The following is a 21,863-nucleotide window of genomic DNA, read 5'->3' as shown; positions in this document are numbered from 1 at the left end:
GGTGTAAAATAGTCATATGTTTGAAAAATTGTAGTTTTTGCATTTTTGAGGAATTTGAATAACGCGCCACGGGATTACACTGGCTGTTGAGTAGGTGGGACGCAAGCGTCCCACCTAGCCCATAGAGGTTAAAGGGAGTGCTCCTAATCTCAGTTTGTTACCTGTATTAAAGACACCTGTCCACAGAAGCAATCAATCAGATTCCAAACTCTCCACCATGGCCAAGACCAAAGAGCTCTCCAAGGATGTCAGGGACAAGATTGTAGACCTACACAAGGCTGGAATGGGCTACAAGACCATCGCCAAGCAGCTTGGTGAGAAGGTGACAACGGTGCGATTATTCGCAAATGGAAGAAACACAAAATAACTGTCAATCTCCCTCGGCCTGGGGCTCCATGCAAGATCTCACCTTATGGAGTTGCAATGATCATGAGAACGGTGAGGAATCAGCCCAGAACTACACGGGAGGATCTTGTCAAAGATCTCAAGGCATCTGGGACCATTGTCACCAAGAAAACAATTGGTAACACACTACGCCGTGAAGGACTGAAATCCTGCAGAGCCCGCAAGGTCCCCCTGCTCAAGAAAGCACATATACATGCCCGTCTGAAGTTTGCCAATGAACATCTGAATGATTCAGAGGACAACTGGGTGAAAGTGTTGTGGTCAGATGAGACCAAAATGGAGCTCTTTGGCATCAACTCAACTCGCCGTGTTTGGAGGAGGAGGAATGCTGCCTATGACCCCAAACAACCATCCCCACCGTCAAACATGGAGGTGGAAACATTATGCTTTGGGGGTGTTTTTCTGCTAAGGGGACAGGACAACTTCACCGCATCAATGGGACGATGGACAGGGCCATGTACCGTCAAATCTTGGGTGAGAACCTCCTTCCCTCAGCCAGGGCATTGAAAATGGGTCGTGGATGGGTATTCCAGCAGGACAATGACCCAAAACACACGGCCAAGGCAACAAAGGAGTAGCTCAAGAAGAAGCACATTAAGGTCCTGGAGTGGCCCCCCCTGCCCCCCCCCCCCCCCTTTGTTCAGGGACACATTATTCCATTTCCGTTAGTCACATGTTTGTCTCAGTTGTTGAATCTTATGTTCATACAAAATAAACGCAGTTGACAGTGAGTTGACGTTTCTGTTTTTGCTGAGTTTTTACACTTCAGAATTAATGTTTGGGAATTCTATAAAGCCTGACATTTTTCAGAGTAATTGTTCATTTAGTACATCAGTGTAAATGTTTGGCTGGGGGATTATAGGGGATGGATCTGTAGCTTGATGAGACAGAGGCAGCTGTAGGTAGCGTGGTTATATAGATCGAGAAGAGGAGATACTGTTTGAGAGGTTGTTTTCTCTGGTTGGTGGATCGCTCACAGCAACAATGTTCCCAGCGGTCTCTCCACGGCAACAGCAGAAATCAACAAAATCTGTTCATTTCCATGCCCTGCCAATGTGTGTTCGTTTGTGTGTGTGTCTCCCCACATCACCCTGTCAGACTCACCCTACACACACACACACACACACACACACACACACACACACACACACACACACACACACACACACACACACACACACACACACACACACACACACACACACACACACACACACACACACACACACTCATCCAAATCCAAGCCCCAGAGAAGGTGCAGCTCTAATTGGAGCTCATTTTAATGGAGTCTGTTTTTGAGGTTGGAGTTGAGGCCTGCGGCAGGCACAAAGCTGAATCAAATTAAAGCACCTATTGTGTGTGTGTGTGTGTGTGTCAGCGTGTGAGGTCTCTATGAGACCTTGATAACATTTACATATTCATTTGTTGAGATTTAGCTAGTTTGATACTTTATTGACCTGACTGTATATCGTTTTATAGAAATACCCTAGCTTCACACTGTTTCAGTTGTTCCTTTATGAGCATTCAACTAGCAGTCCTTTGGAGGGTTTTACAACCCTCTCTCTCCTGCAGCTGCAACACAGAGAAGCCAACCTCACTGCCCTGGTTGCCATTGGACCTCGCAGGACGGGACCACTTGACTCCCCTGGAAACCAGGTACAGGTACACCACTCGCCTGTCTGTGTGTGATTATTCTGAGAGAGTGGATGGAGGTTCTTGGTTATCAGTGGTTTTATGGTGGGTAGGGATGCTTCTATGGGGAACACCTATGTTAATGTCACTTCTGAGAAACAACTTCAGGGGAGACAAGATCTGTACAGTATTATAGCAGACATGCGCAGGACTGTTAGTTTAGGTTAACGAGTCTCTAATTGTACTCAGTTTGTTTAATTCCCTGGCCCTGCAGGCGATGGGTTTAGAGATGAAGCTCTGTAAATTGAACACATTAACCATTGCCTTTGAACTCCTTTACCTAGAGAACCCTGCTGCCTGAGGAGCTTTTCCTCTCTTGCGTCCTCTCTCTTTCCTCTGTAGAGCTACAGGGCCTTCCTTTCTGCTCTCTCAGGCATTGCCTCAGTCTGTCAAAATGTGAAGAAGAAACAGGAGACAAGGGAAACTGTCTGGCATAGTGGTGTTGCCATTACTTTTTATGAACGTTTTATCTCTTGGTGATTTCGTCCGTCCGTCTGTCCGTCTGTCTGTCGGTCTGTCTGACTGTCTTGCGCTCTTTCTCTTTCTCTCTCAGGTGTGGCCAGCAGACAGTATGTCAGTACTACAGAGGGCTGGGGTTCAGAGGATGACTTGGGTCTCTCTGCCTGGAACAGGACCCTCCTCTACGACACTCTCAAGTCCCTGCTTTAGTGAGAACAGTGTGATTAAACAGCATAATACAATCCATCTCTCTTCCACCTTTTGTTGTTGATATTTGTTTGTACTATTATGGTTATTTTATTTTCTAACAATTTGTAGCAGTGTCAACAATGTCACTGAGCTCTGCTGGTACATGCTGAGAAATATTACAGTCATGTTGGCAGGACCAACAAATTTAATATTGCACTTATTGAACAGGACAATTCTGTGTGTGAGAGAAGAGGTCAGAACAGTATAAGTCAGCTCTGTGCGTTACAGCCCAAAGCAGTGGCCGTCTGCCCTTAGTGTGATTCAGAGAGTTGTCTGCGGTGAGGTCACTGTCTTTTTCCTTGTTTTTCAGTTCAGTTTCATGCTAATAATAACCCAGACTGATTGATGTCTGTGACAGTCATTCCTTACTCTGATGTTTACATGGGTCACCTGATGATTGTAAACCTGTGACAATTCAATTAAGTTTATGGAGGGATTCCATACAAAACCAGGACAAAAAAATACAATGATTTGAGGGATTTTCACAAACATTTATCCTCACAATGGTCCTTTGAAAGAAGGTGTATTAACATGTATTTGACATTTGTATCTAAAAGCATAATTGAGAAATAATTAATCAAAGTTGGCATTTTGACCTTACCCAGGCCTCCTTCAAAGAGCAACTGCACTTCCTGATTTGACCTCATTTTAGATTTGGTTCATTAAGAAATGTTAGCGGCCATGACTAAATTGATACGCAAGTTGGTTTCTTGGTATGGTTTAATGTGGGGTTATCATGTGTGTGTTGGTTAGAAGGTGGTTAGACTCACTCTATAGCCAACCAAGTTGATTGACTGTATTGTGTACTTTTATAGTATATCAGTGATTCTTTGTTAATTGCCTCATTACTCACACATTGTCGTTTAAATTTTATGTTGACACCTTTAGGTGGTCGCTTGGAGGAAAAATAGTGATCCTTTGGGGCGTGTGCGTGTGGAAATGTGTGTTGGGGAGAGTTGTGGATGTGGGATGTGTTTGAGATTCATTATTCCATTACCTTTAAATATGGCAGAGAGGAGCTTTAGGCACAGCTCTACCCCGGGTTATGAAATACAGAGGGAGGGAGGAGAGAATGAAATGGATCAGAATTATTTCAGTTGAAATGACTGCTGACCTCTAACGTAACAGTAAGCTAGGCAAATTGACAGTGTGCCAGTTAAAGCAGGATCTGATAGCAGAAATGAATGTTGGCCCTTAATCGAGGTCAGCTATGCAAACTGTTTCATATAACTGCCAGTTACAGCAGGGGCAAATAGTGTGAGGGTATTTTCATTTGTGTGATTACTGTTTGATTAGGTGATTGTTAAATGATTGATTGTTGTCATCGGTAATGTTAACAAGCACATCATCATGTGTCCCCCCCGCTTCCTGTTGCTGTTCCAGATCAAAGACAATCCCCTCCCTCCTCTGACAGCTCGTCAAATCCAGGAAGACAAAAGCAATTCTGAATAATTGAGATTCATAAATTGCTCATGCATATTCATGAACTACTTCCTCTTAAAATCTGAAGCAATTGAGATATTTACCATGGTGGTATCTAAAGTTAATGCAAACCTCCCCCTAAACTTTCCGGTTTCAATTCTACCGTCAGTCTGCAGTGATGGAAGAGTAAAACTGGCCTAATTAAAATTGACATTTGAGTCAATATTCGAATCATTTAGTTTCCTGCATAAGAGTTAACACACACACATATTTTGTATGAAATATTTATTAACATTTTTGAGGTACATTCATCCATACAGGTTTTCCTCTAGTGAAACAGAGGAAGACGATTTTGATACAGACCTCAAATCCTCTCTGCTGCTCTGTAATAATCAGCATAAAACATGCATCAATTTCATCTCTGACAAGACACATCTCTTTTATCAATCTGATGAATATAAAATGTTGAAGTCTCATGAAGAACCTCTTCAGAATTCCATTTTCATGTCAAGTTAAAGACTTAAAACTGGGAAAACCATATTTTTGGTTTACAACATTTCCTAGAAGAAAAACTTCCATAAGTGCCTCATAATAGTAACTGTAGCTTCACAGAACCACATATGACCTTTTATCTATTTAGTTTAGGCTGGGTTAGATTTCCCAGACAAGGATGGCTGTGCTTGTTTGCACTTGTGCTTTTTAACATTCAACTGCATACCTTCCATATTCATCAGTGCCGTTTCTCAATTTTTGAGTTTCAGTCATGATTGCATCCCATTTCTATGACTATTTACATTATTGTAAGAATCTGAATGAATTCTAATTATAATGAATTATTATGACACTATGAAACAATAATCCTACATGAAAACATGAGTAGTACTATGACAGTAGGGAGAGAGGTGTCAGTCACGTGGCAAGTTTCCATTGATCCAGGTTTATTCAACAAAAGCAACGTTGGCAAAAAAGTTTGCGACATTTGTAATGGAAACGGCAGTTGTAGCATACATTTTCGAAAGATCTAATACATTTATTCCATTCGAGGGGTGGATTTATTGTGACAAATGATGATGGAATAAATTAAGATTGCAAAAAAATCGGAAGGTACGGTGGGCATGTGACGTTATCACGTAACTATAAAGGTTCACTCCACATTTATTTCTAAATGCCTACTGCTTGCAACATCAATTTTTCCAACTAAAAAAATACTGTGTTTCTTTGCAAGTAAAGTAATGTTTTGACTTTCAACAATGCCTGAATTGCTTTACATTGGAACTTGAAGTTTCACCATGAAATTGTTTCAAATCTTATCTAGTGCAAGTTACACCATGACCCAGACCATGGCGATAAGTAGGCACATGAGAATGATAAAAATATGGAAAATATTAGTACATTCTTGCATTCTATCCATTCTGGCTTTTGCGAGCTACCTGAGACATGAAACAGATAGGTGGGCACTTTATTAATGCACAATTTGCCAAAATTGATCATTTAAAACCCTTCAACAACCTCATTACATCTAGCTGTTTTTATCAACACAAGACAGTTCAATGTAAACACACCTGGACGGGCAATTGTTGCATCTACCTCCTATGCAATCTTTCTAAATGTCAACAAAAAATGACTGTACAAGTTAATGAAAACCTAGCTAGTGTCTAGCTGAGTACCGCCAGGTCAGTGACTTCCATGGTTTATAGCGGAGAGGTCATAGTTCTACTGCGCTCCTATTGGTGTAGGTAAGATCACCATCACCAACATAGCACCGACCATGTAAAAACAAATCGGTTTACACTAGTTACCACAGCCACAAAGTCAAAATTGTCTATATCGTAAAAATGAATGAAAACAAAAATGTGCTTTTTTGTCTTAATTTAAGGTTAGGGTTAGGCTCATGGTTAGCAGTGTGGTTAAGGTTAGGGTTATGTTTAAAATCAAATAATTTAAGAGAAATTGTAGAAATAGGCGAGGTTTATGACTTTGTGGCTGTCGTAACTAGCGACGACCCTACAAATTTAAAACAAACTTCCGGTCAGGCTTTCTTGGTGTTCCCTTGGAGATGTAGGCGTGGCTCCAGCTCCTCTCCTGACCAATCATCCACTGTTACCCCTGACCCGGGCAGGGCTTAGTCCAGTGCTTCCTGTTTGATGCAGATGAGTGTGGGGCCACGCTGTCCGTTGCTCCTCCCCTCCCTGCGTAGGACGTACTCACTGAAATGGGAGGAGTCTACTCCTCCACCACATGCCCCTGCTATCTCGAACCCTCTCTGTTGCAACCTCTCCAATACCTGTCAATCAAACACACATGCATTACAGACACCGGACACAAAAACACACACCATTGTGGTCAAAAGTAATTTCAGAGAGGGCCTGATTCAGGGTTGATAGTACCACACAGTCATACAGGAATACAGTTTGTGGAAGAAAACCAATGTGTGTGTAAATGTGCAAATGTGTTACTAACAATAGCACAAACAGTGCCCAAAATTATAAACACAACATGTAAAGTGTTATACTCACAAAAACCTTATTATTCTCAAATTGTGTGCATTCATTTGTTTACTTCCCTGGTAGAAGGCACTTCCTTTTCTAAGATAATCCACCACCTGACAGGTGTGGAATTTTAAGAAGCTGATTAAACAGCAGGATCATTACAAAGGTGCACCTTGTGCTTGGGACAATAAAAGTCCACTCTAAAATGTGCAGTTTTGTCACACAACACAATGCCACAGATGTCTCAATTTTTGAGGGAGCGTGCAATTGGCATGCTGACTGCAGGTATGTCCAGCAGAACTGTTGCTAGAGAATAATGATTTCTCTACTATATGCCATCTCTATTGTCATTTTAGAGAATTTGGCAGTACATCCAACTGGCCTTACAACCACAGACCATGTGTAACCACACATGCCCAGGACCTCCACATCCAGCTTCTTCACCTGCAGGATTGTCTGAGACCAGCCACCCGGAAGCTGAAACTGTGGGTTTGCAAAACCGATGAATTTCTACACAAACTGACAGAAAACGTCTCAGGGAAGCTCAACTGCGTGGTCGTCCTCCTCACCAGAGTCTTGACCTGACTGCAGTTCGGCGTCATAGCCGACTTCCGTGGGAAAATGCTCACCTTAGAAGGCACGTTGGAGAGGTGTGCTCTTCAGGGAGGAATCCCGGTTTCAACTGTACCGGGCAGATGACAGACAATGTGTAGCGTGTGGGTGAGAGGTTTGCTGATGTCAATGTTGTGAACAGAGTGTCCCATGGTGGGATTATGGAATGGGCAGGCATAAGCTACGGACAACAAACACAATTCCATTTTATCGATGGCAATTTGAATGCACAGATATACCGTGATGAGATCCTGATGGCCCATTGTCGTGCCATTCATCCATCACCTCATAATTCAGCATCATAATGCACAGCCCCATGTCGCAAGGATTTGTACACAATTCCTGGATGCTAAGAATGTCGCAGTTCTTCCATGGCCTGAATAATCAACATACATGTCACCCATTGAGCATGTTTGGGATGCTCTGGATCAACGTGTACAACAGCGTGTTCCAGTTCCCGACAATTTCCAGCAACTTCCCACAGCCATTGAAGAAGAGTGGAACTACAATCCACAGGCCACAATCAATAGCCTGATCAACTCTATGTGAAGGAGATGTGTTGCGCTGCATGAGGCAAATAGTAGTCACACCAGATACTGACTGGTTTTCTGATCAAGGCCCCTACTTAAAAATATATATATTTGTGACCAACATATGCATTTACACTATATATACAAAAGTATATGGACACCCCTTCAAATGAGTGTATTCGGCTATTTCAGCCACACCCCTTGCAGACAGGTGTGTAAAATCGAGCACACAGCCATGCAATCTCGATAGACAAACATTGGCAGTAGAATGGCCTTACTGAAGAGCTCAGTGACTTTCAATGTGGCACCGTCATAAGATGCCACCTTTCCAAGAAGTCAGTTCATCAAATTTCTGCCCTGCTAAAGCTGCCCCGGTCAACTGTATGTGCCTTTATTGTGAAGTGGAAATGTCTAGGAGCAACAACGGCTCAGCCATGAAGTTGTAGGCCACACAAGCTCACAGAATGGGACCACCGAGTGCTGAAGCATGTAGCGTGTAAAAATCCTCTGGCCTTGGTTGCGACACTCACTATCGAGTTCCAAACTGCCTCTGGAAGCAACGTTAGCACAACTGTTAGTCGGGAGCTTCATGAAATGGGTTTCCATGGCCGAGCAGCAGCACACAAGCCTAAGATCACCATGTGCAATGCCAAGCATTGGCTGGAGTGGTGTAAAGCTCACTGCCATTGGACTCTGGAGCAGTGGAAAAGCGTTAACTGGAGTAGTGGAAAAGCGTTAACTGGAGTGGTGAATCACGCTTCACCACCTGGCAGTCCGACGGACGAATCTGGGTTTGGCGGATGCCAGGAGAACGCTACCTGCCCCAATGCATAGTGCCAACTGTAAAGTTTGGTGGAGGAGAAATAATGGTCTGGGGCTGTGTTTCATGGTTCGAGCTACGCCCTTTAGTTCCAGTGAAGATAAATGTTTACGCTACAGCATAGAATGACATTCTAGACGAATCTGTGCTTCCAACTTTGTTGCAACAGTTTGGGGAAGGCCCTTTCCTGTTTGAGCATGACAATGCCCCTTTGCACAAAGCCAGGTCCATACAGAAATGGTTTGTCGAGATCGGTGTGGAAGAACTTGACTGGCTTTCACAGAGCCCTGACCTCAACCCCATCAAACACCATTGGGATGAATTGGAACACCGACTGCGAGCCAGGCCTAATCGCCCAACATCAGTGCCAGACCTCACTAATGCTCTTATGGATGAATGGAAGCAAGACCCTGCAACAATGTTTAAACATCTAGTGGAAAGCCTTCCCAGAAGAGTGGAGGCTCTTATAGCAGCAAAGGGGACAAACTCCATATTAATGCCTATGATTTTGGAAGGAGATGTTCTACGAGCAGTTGTCCACATACTTTTGGTCATGTAGTGTGCTTATTCCCAGTCATGTGTAACCTATAGATGAACGCCTAATTATTTCAATCAACTGATTTCCTTATATGAACTGTAACTCAGTAAAATCTTTGAAATTGTTGCATATTGCATTTATATTTTTGTTCAGTGCATATTCAAAAATATATTTTAAAATATATGTTGCCATGTATTTTAATGAATGGAAAATGTAGCTTTTCACCTTACATACTGTAGCTAGGCTACATACAAATTAAATGCATAAAACTACAAAGTACAGCACTAAATCACAACAGCATGCTGTGGTGTAGTTTTAATGAATGACTCATGACTGAGAGAAATTGATGATAAAAATATTGTGGGGGCTGTTTTGTTAGACTTCAGTGCGGCTTTTGACAATATCGATCAGTCTGCTCCTGGAAAAACGTATGTGTAATGGCTTTACACCCCCTGCTATATTGTGGATAAAGAGTTACCTGTCTAACAGAACACAGAGGGTGTTCTTTCATGGAAGCCTCTCCAACATAATCCAGGTAGAATCAGGAATTCCCCAGGGCAGCTGTTTAGGCCCCTTACTTTTTAAAATCTTTACTAACGACATGCCACTGGCTTTGAGTAAAGCCAGTGTATCTATGTATGCAGATGACTCAACACTATGCGTGCTAGCTACTACAGTGACTGAAATGACTGCAACACTTAACAAAGACCTGCAGTTATTTTCAGAACGGGTGGCAAGGAATAAGTTAGTCCTGAATATTTCTAAAACTAAAAGCATTGTATTTGGGACAAATCATTCACTAAACCCTAAACCTCAACTAAATCATGTAATGAATAATGTGGAAATTGAGTTCGTTGAGGTGACTAAACTGCTTGTAGTAACCCTGGATTGTAAACTGTCATAGTCAAAACATATTGATTCAACAGTAGCTAAGATGGGGAGAAGTCTGTCCATAATAAAGCGTTGCCGTGCCTTCTTTACAACACTATCAACAAGGCAGGTCCAACAGGCCCTAGTTTTGTCACACCTGGACTACTGTTCAGTAGAGTGGTCAGGTGCCACAAAGAGGGACTTAGGAAAATTACAATTGGCTCAGAACAGGGCAGCACGGTTGGCCCTTAAAAGTAAACTGGGAGCTAACTTTAAAGATATGCATGTCAATCTCTCATGGCTCAAAGTGGAGGCGAGATTGACTTCATCACTATTTGTTTTTGTAAGAAGTGTTAACAAGCTGAATGTCCCGAACTGTCTGTTTAACCTACTAGCACACAGCTCGGACACCCATGCATACCCCACAAGACATGCCACCAGAGGTTTCTTCACAATCCCCAAGTCCAGAACAGACTAGGGAAGAGCACAGTACTACATAGATCCATGACTACATAGAACTCTATTCCACATCAGGTAACTGATGCAAGCAGTAGAATCAGATTAAAAATCTGGTAAACATACACCTTATGGAACAGAAGGGACTGTGAAGAGGCACACACAAAGGTACAGACACACGCATACGCACTCTACACACACGTACATTGTAATATTGTTGTATGGTGGTATTGTAAATTTTGTATTATAGATATGTAGTGGTGTAATAATGTTATATGATGTACTGTTTTATCTTTTGTTTTAGATGCAATGTAAGTACCTTAATGTGTTTGGACCCCAAGAAGAGTGGCAGCAGCTAATGGAAATCCCTAACAAATACAAATGACTGACAAATAAAAGTGTGCTTTCAATAATCTTTATTTTTTGCTCAAATAACTTGGTCCATTGTTGAATTGTGTCATGTTAGTCACTGGGAGGTGGAATCTGAAAGACAAATTATAATGTACAAATTATCTCTGTGCAGTTAACATCTGTATTTGAAAATCAAATTGATACAATGCAGATTCCTTCACCTCCAGTTTATATTTTCAGACTCACAAGTTGACAGTTACCCCGTGGATAATGCAGAGACAGAGTCAGTGAAACGCTTCCACATAAGATGAAGAATTAGGGGTAATGTTCATGAACATCAAATTGATACTTACAATGCAGATTCCTTTACGTTCAGTGTCCATTGCAGACTCACAAGCTGAAAGTTAACCTGTGGATCATTTAGAGACAGAGAGTCAGTGAAACGCTTCTACACAAGATGAAGAATAAATAAGGGGTTAATGTTCATGAACAAATTTTAATTTCATTGGGAACTAGCTAGCTAAATGATACAAAAGACTACTTACATTGGCTGTCCATAGGCAGCTGAGGCTTCAGACCAGAAGGATACTGGATAATGTTTTGCTAGAGATAATCTAGCAAGTATCAGAGACACCCAACCCTCACTAAAGCCAGCTAAGCTAGCTAGTTAGCAAGCAACACAATGCTTGGTTGGCCAATAACATTTAACAATAGCTTTGGCAATTAAATAAAAAAATAATACATACGGTGCATTCGGAAAATATTCAGACACCTTGTCTTTTTCAACATTTTGTTAAGTGACAGCCTTATTCTATTTTTTTTTAACTCAGCAATCTACACACAATACCCCATAATGACAAAGTGAAAACAGTTTTTTTTGAATTTTTTGCAAATAAAAAACAGAAATACCTTATTTACATAAGTATTCAGACCCTTTGATATGAGAATCGAAATTGAGCTCAGGTGCATTCTGTTTCCATTGATCATCATTCAGATGTTTCTACAACTTGATTGGAGTCCACCTGTGGTAAATTCAATTAATTGGACATGATATGGAAAGGCACACACCTGTCTATATAAGGTCCCACAGTTGACAGGACTGTGTCGAAGCACAGATCTGGGGAAGGGTACAACAAAAATGTCTGCAGGATTGATGGTCACCAAGAACACAGTGGCCTCCATCATTCTTAAAGGGAAGAAGTTTGGAACAACCAAGGCTCTTCCTAGAACTGTATGCCCAGCCAAACTGAGCAATCGGGGGAGAAGGGCCTTGGTCAAGGAGGTGACCAAGAACCAGATGGTCACTCTGACAGAGCTCCAGAGTACCTCTGTGGAAATGGGAGAACCTTCTAGAAGGACAACCATCTCTGCAGCACTCCACCACTCAGGCCGTTATGGTAGAGTGGCCAAACGGAAACCACTCCTCAGTTAAAGGCACATGACAGCCCACTTGGAGTTTGACAAAAAGCACCTAAAGACTCTCTGACAATGATAAAAAATAATCTCTGTTCTGATGAAACCAAAATGTAACTCTTTGGCCTGAATGCCAAGCATCACGCCTGGAGGAAACTTGGCACCATCCCTACGGTGAAGCATGGTGTTGGCAGCATCATACTGTGGGGATGTTTTTCAGCAGCAGGGACTGGGAGACTAGTAAGGATCGAGGCACATATGAACAGAGCAAAGTACAGCAATTTTATTTTTATTTATTTTTATTTAATCAGGCAAGTCAGTTAAGAACAAATTCTTATTTACAATGATGGCCTACCTCAGCCAAACCCGGACGACGCCGGGCCAATTGTGTGCCACACTATGGGACTCCCAATCACGGCCAGATGTGATGCAGCCTGGATTCAAACCAGGTACTGCAGTGATGCCTCTTGCACTGAGATGCAGTGTCTTAGACCACTGCGCCCCTCGGGAGCCTCAGAAGCAAGATCCTTGATGAAAACCTGCTCCAGAGTGCTCAGGACCTCAGACTGGGGTGAAGATTCACCTTTCAACAGGAGAACGACACTAAGCACACAGCCAAGACAATGCAGGAGTGGCCTCTGGACAAGTCTCTGAATGTCTTTGAGTGGCCCAGCCAGAGTCCGGATTTGAACCCTATCAAACATCTCTGGAGAGACCTGAAAATAGCTGTGCAGCAAAGCTCCCCATCCAACCTGATACAGCTTGAGAGGATCTGCAGACAAGAATAATAGAAACTCCCCAAATATGCAAACATTTCTAATAACCTATTTTTACTTTGTCATTATGGGGTATTGTGTGTAGACTGATGAGGAAGAAAAACAATTTAATCAATTTTAGAATGAAGATGTAACGCAACAAAATGTGGAAAAAGTCAAGGGGTCTGAACACTTTCCGAAGGCACTGTACATGACATTAACTCTACTTGGCTCTATTCCAGGACAACTCTTATCAACTTTAATTTTCAAAACAATTCTTACCTTGGACAGTCACACTGCACGTTGATGGCAAGCTAAAGAAGGAGCTAGGTAGCTTTGTTAGCAAATTGATGAAAACTCTTGCTTGCAGTTGATGAAGTGATCTTCTTCCTCTGTCACCCACCCGGTTAAAAACATATTTTAATTCAATGTTATAAACGTATAATCAAATAAAATGCCATTATCCACGAGAAAGCTTTTTGATGGTGGCACCTGCTCTTCTCCTTCTTCTAGAGAAAATTCTAAATTGCAATGGCTGCTCTGTCAGTTGGAGGCGGGGCTTGGGAACATTTCAAATTGTCATTGACAGCTCAGGACATTTTTATTTTAATATTTCTTACAATATATTTACAGATGTGTTCTACGTTCAAGTGACTTTTCGAAATAAACACCTTATTTAAGGTACAGTGCATTGTAAAAATATTCACCCCCCTTGGCATTTTTCCTATTTTGTTACATTACAACCTGTAATTTAAATGGATTTTTATTTGGATTTCATGTAATGGACATACACAAAATAGTCCAAATTGGTGAGGTCAAATGAAAAAATTAACTTGTTTCAAAATATAATAAAAAATAAAAATAAAAAAAATGGAAAAGTGGTGCGTGCATATGTATTCACCCCCTTTGCTATCAAGCACCTAAATAAGATCTGGTGCAAACATTTATCTTCAGAAGTAACATAATTAGTTAAATAAAGTCCCCCTGTGTGCAATCCAAGTGTCACATGATCTGTCACATGATCTCAGTATATATACTGTATATATATACCTGTTCTGAAAGGCCCCAGAGTCTGCAACACCACTAAGCAAGGGGCACCACCAAGCAAGCCGCACTGTGAAGACCAAGGAGCTCTCCAAACAGGTCAGGGACAAAGTTGTGGAGAAGTACAGATCAGGGTTGGGCTATAAAAAAATATCAGAAACTTTGAACATCCCACAGAGCACCATTAAATCCATTATAACATTTTTTTAAGAATATGGCACTACAACAAACCTGCCAAGAGAGGGCCGCCCACCAAAACTCACGGATCAGGCAAGGAGGGCATTAATCAGAGAGGCAACAAAGAGACCAAAGATAACCCCGAAGGAGCTGCAAGGCTCCACAGCAGAGATCGGAGTATCCGTCCATAGGACCACTTTAAGCTGTACACTCCACAGATCTGGGCTTTACGGAAGAGTGTCAAGAAAAAAGCCATTGCTCAAAGAAAAAAAATAAACAAACACATTTGGTGTTTGCCAAAAGGCATATGTGAGATTCCCCAAACATATGGAAGAAGGTACTCTGGTTAGATGAGACTAAAATTGAGCTTTTAGGCCATCAAGGAAAATGCTATGTCTGGCGCAAACCCAACACCTCTCATCACCCGAGAACACCATCCCCACAGTGAAGCATGGTGGTGGCAGCATCATGCTGTGGGTATGTTTTTCATCGGCAGTGACTGGGAAACTGGTCAGAATTGAAAGAATGATGGATGGCACTAAATACAGGGAAATTCTTGAGGGAAACCTGTTTCAGTCTTCAAGAGATTTGAGACTGGGACGGAGGTTCACCTTCCAGCAGGACAATGACCCTAAGCATACTGCTAAAGCAGCACTTGAATGGTTTAAGGGGAAACAATGAAATGTCTTGGAATGGCCTAGTCAAAGCCCAGACATCAATCCAATTGATAATCTGTGGTATGACTTAAAGATTGCTGTACACTAGTGGAACCCATCCAACTTGAAGGAGCTGAAGCAGTTTTGCCTTGAAGAATGGGCAAAAATCCCAGTGGCTAGATGTGCCACGCTTATAGAGACATACCCCAAGAGACTTGCAGCTGTAATTGCTGCAAAGGTGGCTCTACAAAGTATTGACTTAGGGTTATGCACGCTCAAGTTTTCAGTTTTTTTTTGTCTTATTTCTTGTTTGTTTCACAAGAAAAAATATTTAGAATCTTCAAAGTGGTCGGCATGTCGTGTAAATAAAATGATACAAACCCCCCAAAAATCTATTTTAATTCCAGGTTGTAAGGCAACAAAATAGGAAAAATGCCAAGGGGGTGAATACTTTCGCAAGCAATTGTACCATAGCGACTCAACATTATCGTCGGGGTAGAGAATATTGTGAGGTGTGATTGTGTATTTTACACATATATTTTACAAATACGTACAAACTGTATATTTGATTTAGTTATATAATTGCTAAATACATTTTCCCAATATATTTAAATATTTTATTGAAATATAGTCCATCATATTATTTTTCCCTATGGGGTCACAGTTTGTTTCTGAGCAGGCAGAAGCCATCCATCTCCTTGTTATCAAAAAACACTCATCCCCTCTCTCATGACAACTCACACATACAACACAAACAGATGCAGACACAGACGCCCCAAAAAAAAGATAAAAATAATAGTGTCCCAAATGACACCCTATGTAGTGCACTATTGGCCCTTCTCAAAAGTAGTGTACTAAATAGGTAATAATGTACCATTTGGTAGGCAGACATTCTCTCTATAGCTGCAAGATGACATTCCATTAGCATGCCCTGAAGGAGCAGCTGTTACTCTATCCTCTGTCTGCCTCCATCCCTAGCTCTCTCTCTCGCTCTCTCTCTCTCTTACTCTGTCGCTCTCTCCTTCTCTTTCTGTGTGACTGTCGCAGGCAGTACAATAGAAACCTTTGTTTGCCTCCATCTCTCTCTCGCTCTGTTTTTCTCTCTCCCTGCCTCCTTCTGTCTGTCTCTTTCTCACTCTCACTCTCCCTCCCTCTCTCTGTGACTCTCACTCTCCCTCTCTCCTATCATTCCAGCAGACACGGTAGCCGATGGCTATATTTTTCATATCTAAACAGGATTAGTCTCTCTTTCCCCTGGTTGGTCTGGCCCTGTATGAGGTTATTTAAGGTTATACTATGCTTATGCCATGGGTACTGGTTAGTGTGATGTTACATATATGGAGTTAAAGAGATTTTGTATACTTTTTAGCCAGTAGTTCTGAAAGTAACACTCACAAGCCAAAAGGTTTACCCAAACATTGCGTACTACATCACATACCGTTATGTGCAGATATGTACGCCACGTCATTGTGCTTTCTCTTGTTCTGCTGTGTGTGCATGATGTGTCTCTTGCTAGCTGTCACTCAAATGGCGAGGGGCTGAAGCTCATTGGTTGAACTCAAATTGCTAGGGGGCTGGCCCACATGGTAGAAAATATAGGCAAAATGGCGCAGCACAGCTTCCAGAAAAACTGTTGTTTTCAAACTAGGGATTTCATGGCTAATTGAGGTAAAACAGTGATTCTGCTCATAGATTATGCATCTATGAACTACACATTGACACATCCAGCGCAAATATAAAAAATACTTTGTAGTCGCCAAAGTTCTGGAGCATGTTTTTAAGGCTACCTATACAGAGTTGAGGTGGGTTAATGTGATATGAGTTGAGGTGACCTTATTCATTGTGAGTTGAGGTGACGTAATCTGTTATTTTAGGATGTTGGGTAGTTATTTTCATGGTAAGCAGTGGTATTGGAAGGGTAGTGTCTGTCATGTTACCTGTACAGAGTTGAGGTGACAGTATCCATTGAGTGGAAAGCGTATGACGTGAGTAGAGTCATGATTCCAGCCTGCATTCATGGAGTTACACATGACGTCCCCGACCTCTGGAAACACGTCCTCGATCAAAGCCCTGTCTCCACTCAGAGTGATCCTCTCCCCCAGCTCTGGAGCTACACGCACCACCACACACTCACACACACGCCACACACTCCTGGCCTCACGCTCACTCCTCCAGCATTCCAATTCTGCTTGTAGTGGGGATAGCTTGAAGAACCTGGCCTCCTCATAGAGTAGAGAGTACTCCTGGAACACATACGCACGCACACACACACACACACACACACACACACACACACACACACACACACACACACACACACACACACACACACACACACACACACACACACACACACACACACACACACACACACACACACACACACACACACACACACACACAATGATTCATCAGATTCTTTTAAAAAGTTAACCCACAACGTTTTACACACACTATGTTATCAGAAAGGAATTATGGACGAGGTTTTCCAGTATCTCTCACTCAGTATCAGAGGTACTCACTTTGAAGTCGTCAGGGAGGAGCAGTTTGGCCGTCCGCAGGAAGTTGAGGATGTAGCGGAATATATGGCCGTCTCGGTCTATGAAGTAGTGCTGCTTCAGACTATCTAACACTATGGGCTCTGTCCCGTTGAATAGACGACCAATCCTGGTGGAAGGTGATATCATCATTGGGATTGACATCAGAGTGTGCATGTTCATGTTTGAGGGGATCAGGTTGAGCAAGGCAAGGAGCAGAATCGCTAATCTTGATCACATAATGAGTAGTTATTTGGAATGCAATGTCATTTGTAGATCAGTGACTGTGCAATCCACTTCAATGTAGTTGATCTCAAACACCCTATGTGTGTGTGTGTCTTACCGTGACTCGGGGTACTTGGTGAGTGTAGCCAGGCTGCTGGTGTACATGTGTCCTCCTACATCTATGTGTACAGGGGCGTTGGTCTTTGTGAGCTGGGCGGGGGTGGGGATGCCCCCGATACCCCCAGAGCCCAGTGGAGAGGCAGGGGACTGGGAGACCAGCGGCCTACTGGCCATGCTGCTATAACGGCTATCCTGGGAGACAAGAAGAAGAAAAAGAAGAACACTTTATTGTCCAATGTACACAAATGTCCAACAAACATTTGTCACACATACTGTACACCGTTAAACACATGAGGCATTACAGAGTTCTTCCATGAGCGACCAAGTAGAGACAGGACGCTAGTAAGGAGTAGTAGACTGAGACTTCATTCATACTGCGTCAACGCTTTGAGCACAGAACTCACGATGCACTGCACTCCATGACGAAGAGTGTATTTGCCCTTTTCAGAGTCTGTGTGTATATCAGGGGTAGCTTTGGGTTGCAAAGAGAGATCTGAGTGTAATTAAAGGAGCTCAGAGGCGATTGGAATCTGCCTCCTCCGCTCCTCTGCTATACAGGTGAGATTTTGAGACAGGTGAGGACATTACCTTATCGAGGAGGGTTTAAAAACCCTTGTAAATGCTTCACAAAAATCTGCACTTCAGAAAAACTAACAAGCTATAAAGTCTACTGGTCAGCATTTACTGTGGTAAGTGCAGTGAGGGAGAAAGACAGCCATGGCTGCAGGTCAGAGTCTGCCTCTTAAAGCTGAGAACACAGTAAATAGTAAGATACTGTAGATATACAGAGATGGAGGGAGATAAAGGGAGAGAGAGATGTAGCTGATAAAGCAGAAATCAGATGAGCAGAGCTGTTGGTAATGCAGCAGACATGTCCATCTCCCCGGGGCCACATAACAGGCAGGCTCATTAGAGGAATGGCTCAAAAACATGAAACTCGTAAGAGACTGGACACACACACACACACACACACACACACACACACACACACACACACACACACACACACACACACACACACACACACACACACACACACACACACACACACACACACACACACACCTCATTTTGTCATTAGAGGAAAGATACTTGAGACAGCCTGCCATACTTTTATTTTTCATTATAGTGCCTGTGTCTCAGAAAAATGTGAGCTTTAGGCGAATGGGTATAAGAGATGTGTGTTCTGTGTGTGTGTGTGTGTGTGTGTGTGTGTGTGTGTGTGTGTCCGTGAGAGCTCGCACGCTCTGGCTCTACCCCTGCCGGCTCCACTGTGGTGCATGGTTAATAACTGTGGGCCTGGGGTGCCGTAACCCATAGCAACAGACAAAGTCCCAAAGAAAACTCACTACTGTCCTCTCCTCTGCACTCACAGGGTGCATCCCAAATGGCACCCTAATCCCTATTTTTATTGAGCTTTTATTTAATCAGGAGAGCCCATTGAGACCAGGGTCTCATTGTCAATGGAGCTCTGAGGACAACAATTTCAACATGGACGTTCCAATAAAAAAGAAATCAACAACTACAGGTTACAATTTCAAAAACTACAATTTCAACACCACAATAAATGTGTTCATTTAATCAAAACAAATGCAATTCTCCTTTAACAAATTCAACATTAGATTCCTAAACTGAATCAAGATGCAGTTGTACTACATCCGGAATAAGGTACCATTTGGAATGCAAGCACAATGTTCATGACCTCTTTACTAAAGCACCTAGAACACCCAAAGAGAATACAAAAACCCACACACATCCTACAGGTCAATACTTTCACAGTAAATCGAAAATGATGTAAGTCTCTATACACTTAAACATTTCATTAACTCAGAAAATGGTGCGTGACCAAATGGCGACATAACCTATTACGCACTCATTTCATTTCCGCATTAAATCTGAGGATGTTTTTGAGAGGCTGTCTATAAGTAAGCTTATCCTGCATTACATTTAAAAATTCAAAAGCATAATCTCTGTCGGTGCACTGTATGAAACTCTATTACCTGCGAGGATACCACATCAGTCAGTAAAGGAGCGGATTGCTGACGGTGGGGCTCCTGGGGTCGGATGTCCACGGGCTCTGTACCGTCCACTATGACCACAGGGGACATTGCGCGTTCTCCGGGACGCACACAGAGCTTCTTAGGAGAAGGAGGTCCCGAAAAACCGCAGAGAGCACGAGCTTTCCTTGTTGTTCTCTGCGGCTTCAGTTCCACTGTGTCTGTAACCTGTTGGATGTACGGGATCACGAGCTGGAGATGAGACTGCACGCCACCATTGACTGTTTCCGAGGCAATCTGAAGTGACACCAACTTTGACCCTATACCGGCAATGCTGTTGAGCGTTGCTATGGAGACGGCGCCGATGCAGTGGTTGGTGTAGGTCTTTGACAGTTTGGCAGCACGCGACAGCATCTGCATCCTCGTGCCAAGCAGGTTCTTACCAATGGCTTTGTTCTCATACCATGTTATGTCGCTTGCGCAGCAGTTGTCTCGTGGTCGTTGGAAGAATGCTTTGCACAATGGGTTCCGTTTCGAGACATACTTTACAAAGCTGGCATATGGACAAAACTCAGTTCCGGTCTCATACATGCGCGGCAAAGTATCTTCATCCGGGTCTGGTCTCTTTTTATTCCAGCACGCGGAGCGAGACTTGTGATACGGCCCCAGTGCTTTGAAATAGATAAACTTTCTCCCATTCTCGTCTATGGCCAGGCCGAATGAATCCTCCTCCAGCTCGCGCTGATTCTCTCGCCCCCTCGTACAGAAATACATGCATGTCTCGAACCACACTTTGTTAAGCAGCCCGAATGGCGTATCGATGTTAAACACACTGGAGGTGTAGAGTTTTCTCAGGTCCGCCCGCGTGATTGCCTGTTTCTGCACCACAGGACCAGCACCCTGCTCCTCCAGCTTTCTGATGACCGCGGCCAGGGTCAGGTTGGCGCTGCGTAGCTCCGGGTCCTTGGTGAGATCCAGGGTGCGACAGTACGGTGGCTCATTCAGGTAGCGGTTAAGAGAACTCCGAATGCTAATGAGGGAAGACTTGCTGTAGAGCTGGCCGCTCTTAGAGCGTGCCTCCGCGTAGAAGGACTGCAGGACCGCGCACAGCGCCTCCTTGTCCAGAGTTTCAAAGTCAGGACTTTGGGATTTCTCGCTCAGGTACTCCCGGAAGATCCGTACCGCATACCTGGTAGCCAGGCGAGTGTTCTCGCTCAGTCTGGAGCGGTCAGACGGCTGCAGGTCTCCCTCCGGATCCGAGTCCAGTCCGGGGATGTGAAACAGTCCAGGGTCCGCTCCCGGTCCCAAACCGCTGCACTGCTCCGTACTACGCATAAGGACCGCTTCTGTTTCCATAGTGGAGCAGCTGCTGGGGTCTGCGCACTCTGCCTCCCACTCCAGTTCATCCTCCCCGTACTCCTCCCCAGTGATCTGTACCTCCTGGATCTCATCATCCTCCTCATCTCCGCTCCTCTCAGTCTCCGGGCAACTCATGTGCTCCTCCCGCTCTGTCCTCGCTGTGTCACTAGAGCAGCCTGCGCTGCCAGGCATTCTCGCCATATTGCAGTCAGTGTAGCAGTCCTCAGGCAGAGCGCATGCGCTATATTGGACCACAGAGATGCGAGAGCTTTGTGTTTAGTGACCTTCAGCTAGGCACGCACTCTTAAAGGTGCAGGGAGCGAGCGCTGATAGTGGGTAAATGGAGCGCGCTCCCAAAAAAGGCTGCGGTATTGGACTGCATATTGGACCATTCACAAGCAGCATGGGATATATCTAACAGGGTTTCAGATTGCTTTATTGGAAGTAACTACTGCAATATCTGACTAACACACACACACACACACACACACACACACACACACACACACACACACACACACACACACACACACACACACACACACACACACACACACACACACACACACACACACACACACACACACACACACCTGCCTATTAGAACAGTGTTGCCAGCTCCAACAGCTTGATTTGAGAGGATAAAGCTTTAAAGATCCATATTGTAACTGCAGTGATATGTGTTCT

General features: G+C 43.4%; 1 protein-coding gene across 1 annotated transcript; it reads right to left on the bottom strand.

The window, feature by feature from the left end:
- Window positions 1–4,516: 4,516 nt before the first annotated feature.
- On the bottom strand, window positions 4,517–21,579 carry LOC106584188 (uncharacterized). Its single transcript, XM_014169176.3, has 5 exons — window positions 19,821–21,579; window positions 17,819–18,012; window positions 17,461–17,605; window positions 16,876–17,181; window positions 4,517–6,511 (listed from the first exon to the last, which is right to left on the bottom strand). The coding sequence occupies exons 1-5, from the start codon at window positions 21,375–21,377 to the stop codon at window positions 6,350–6,352; spliced, it is 2,364 nt and encodes a 787-aa protein (XP_014024651.1). The 5' UTR covers window positions 21,378–21,579; the 3' UTR covers window positions 4,517–6,349.
- Between the last annotated feature and the right edge of the window lie 284 nt (window positions 21,580–21,863).

Source organism: Salmo salar, chromosome 23 (assembly GCF_965601325.2).
Source record: "Salmo salar chromosome 23, fSalSal1, whole genome shotgun sequence".
Taxonomy (NCBI): domain Eukaryota; kingdom Metazoa; phylum Chordata; class Actinopteri; order Salmoniformes; family Salmonidae; genus Salmo; species Salmo salar.
Note: the sequence above shows the minus strand (reverse complement) of the source record. Positions and strands in the feature narration are given on the sequence as shown.

Coding starts and splice junctions, on each gene's coding strand:
- LOC106584188 (XM_014169176.3), bottom strand. CDS start 21,377: ATGGCGAGAATGCCTGGCAGCGCAGGCTGCTCTAGTGACACAGCGAGG. Junction 17,182..17,460: donor TCCTCCCTGACGACTTCAAA/GTGAGTACCTCT, acceptor TATGTGTTCCAG/GAGTACTCTCTACTCTATGA. Junction 6,512..16,875: donor GTCACCTCAACTCTGTACAG/GTAACATGACAG, acceptor TTTGATTGACAG/GTATTGGAGAGGTTGCAACA.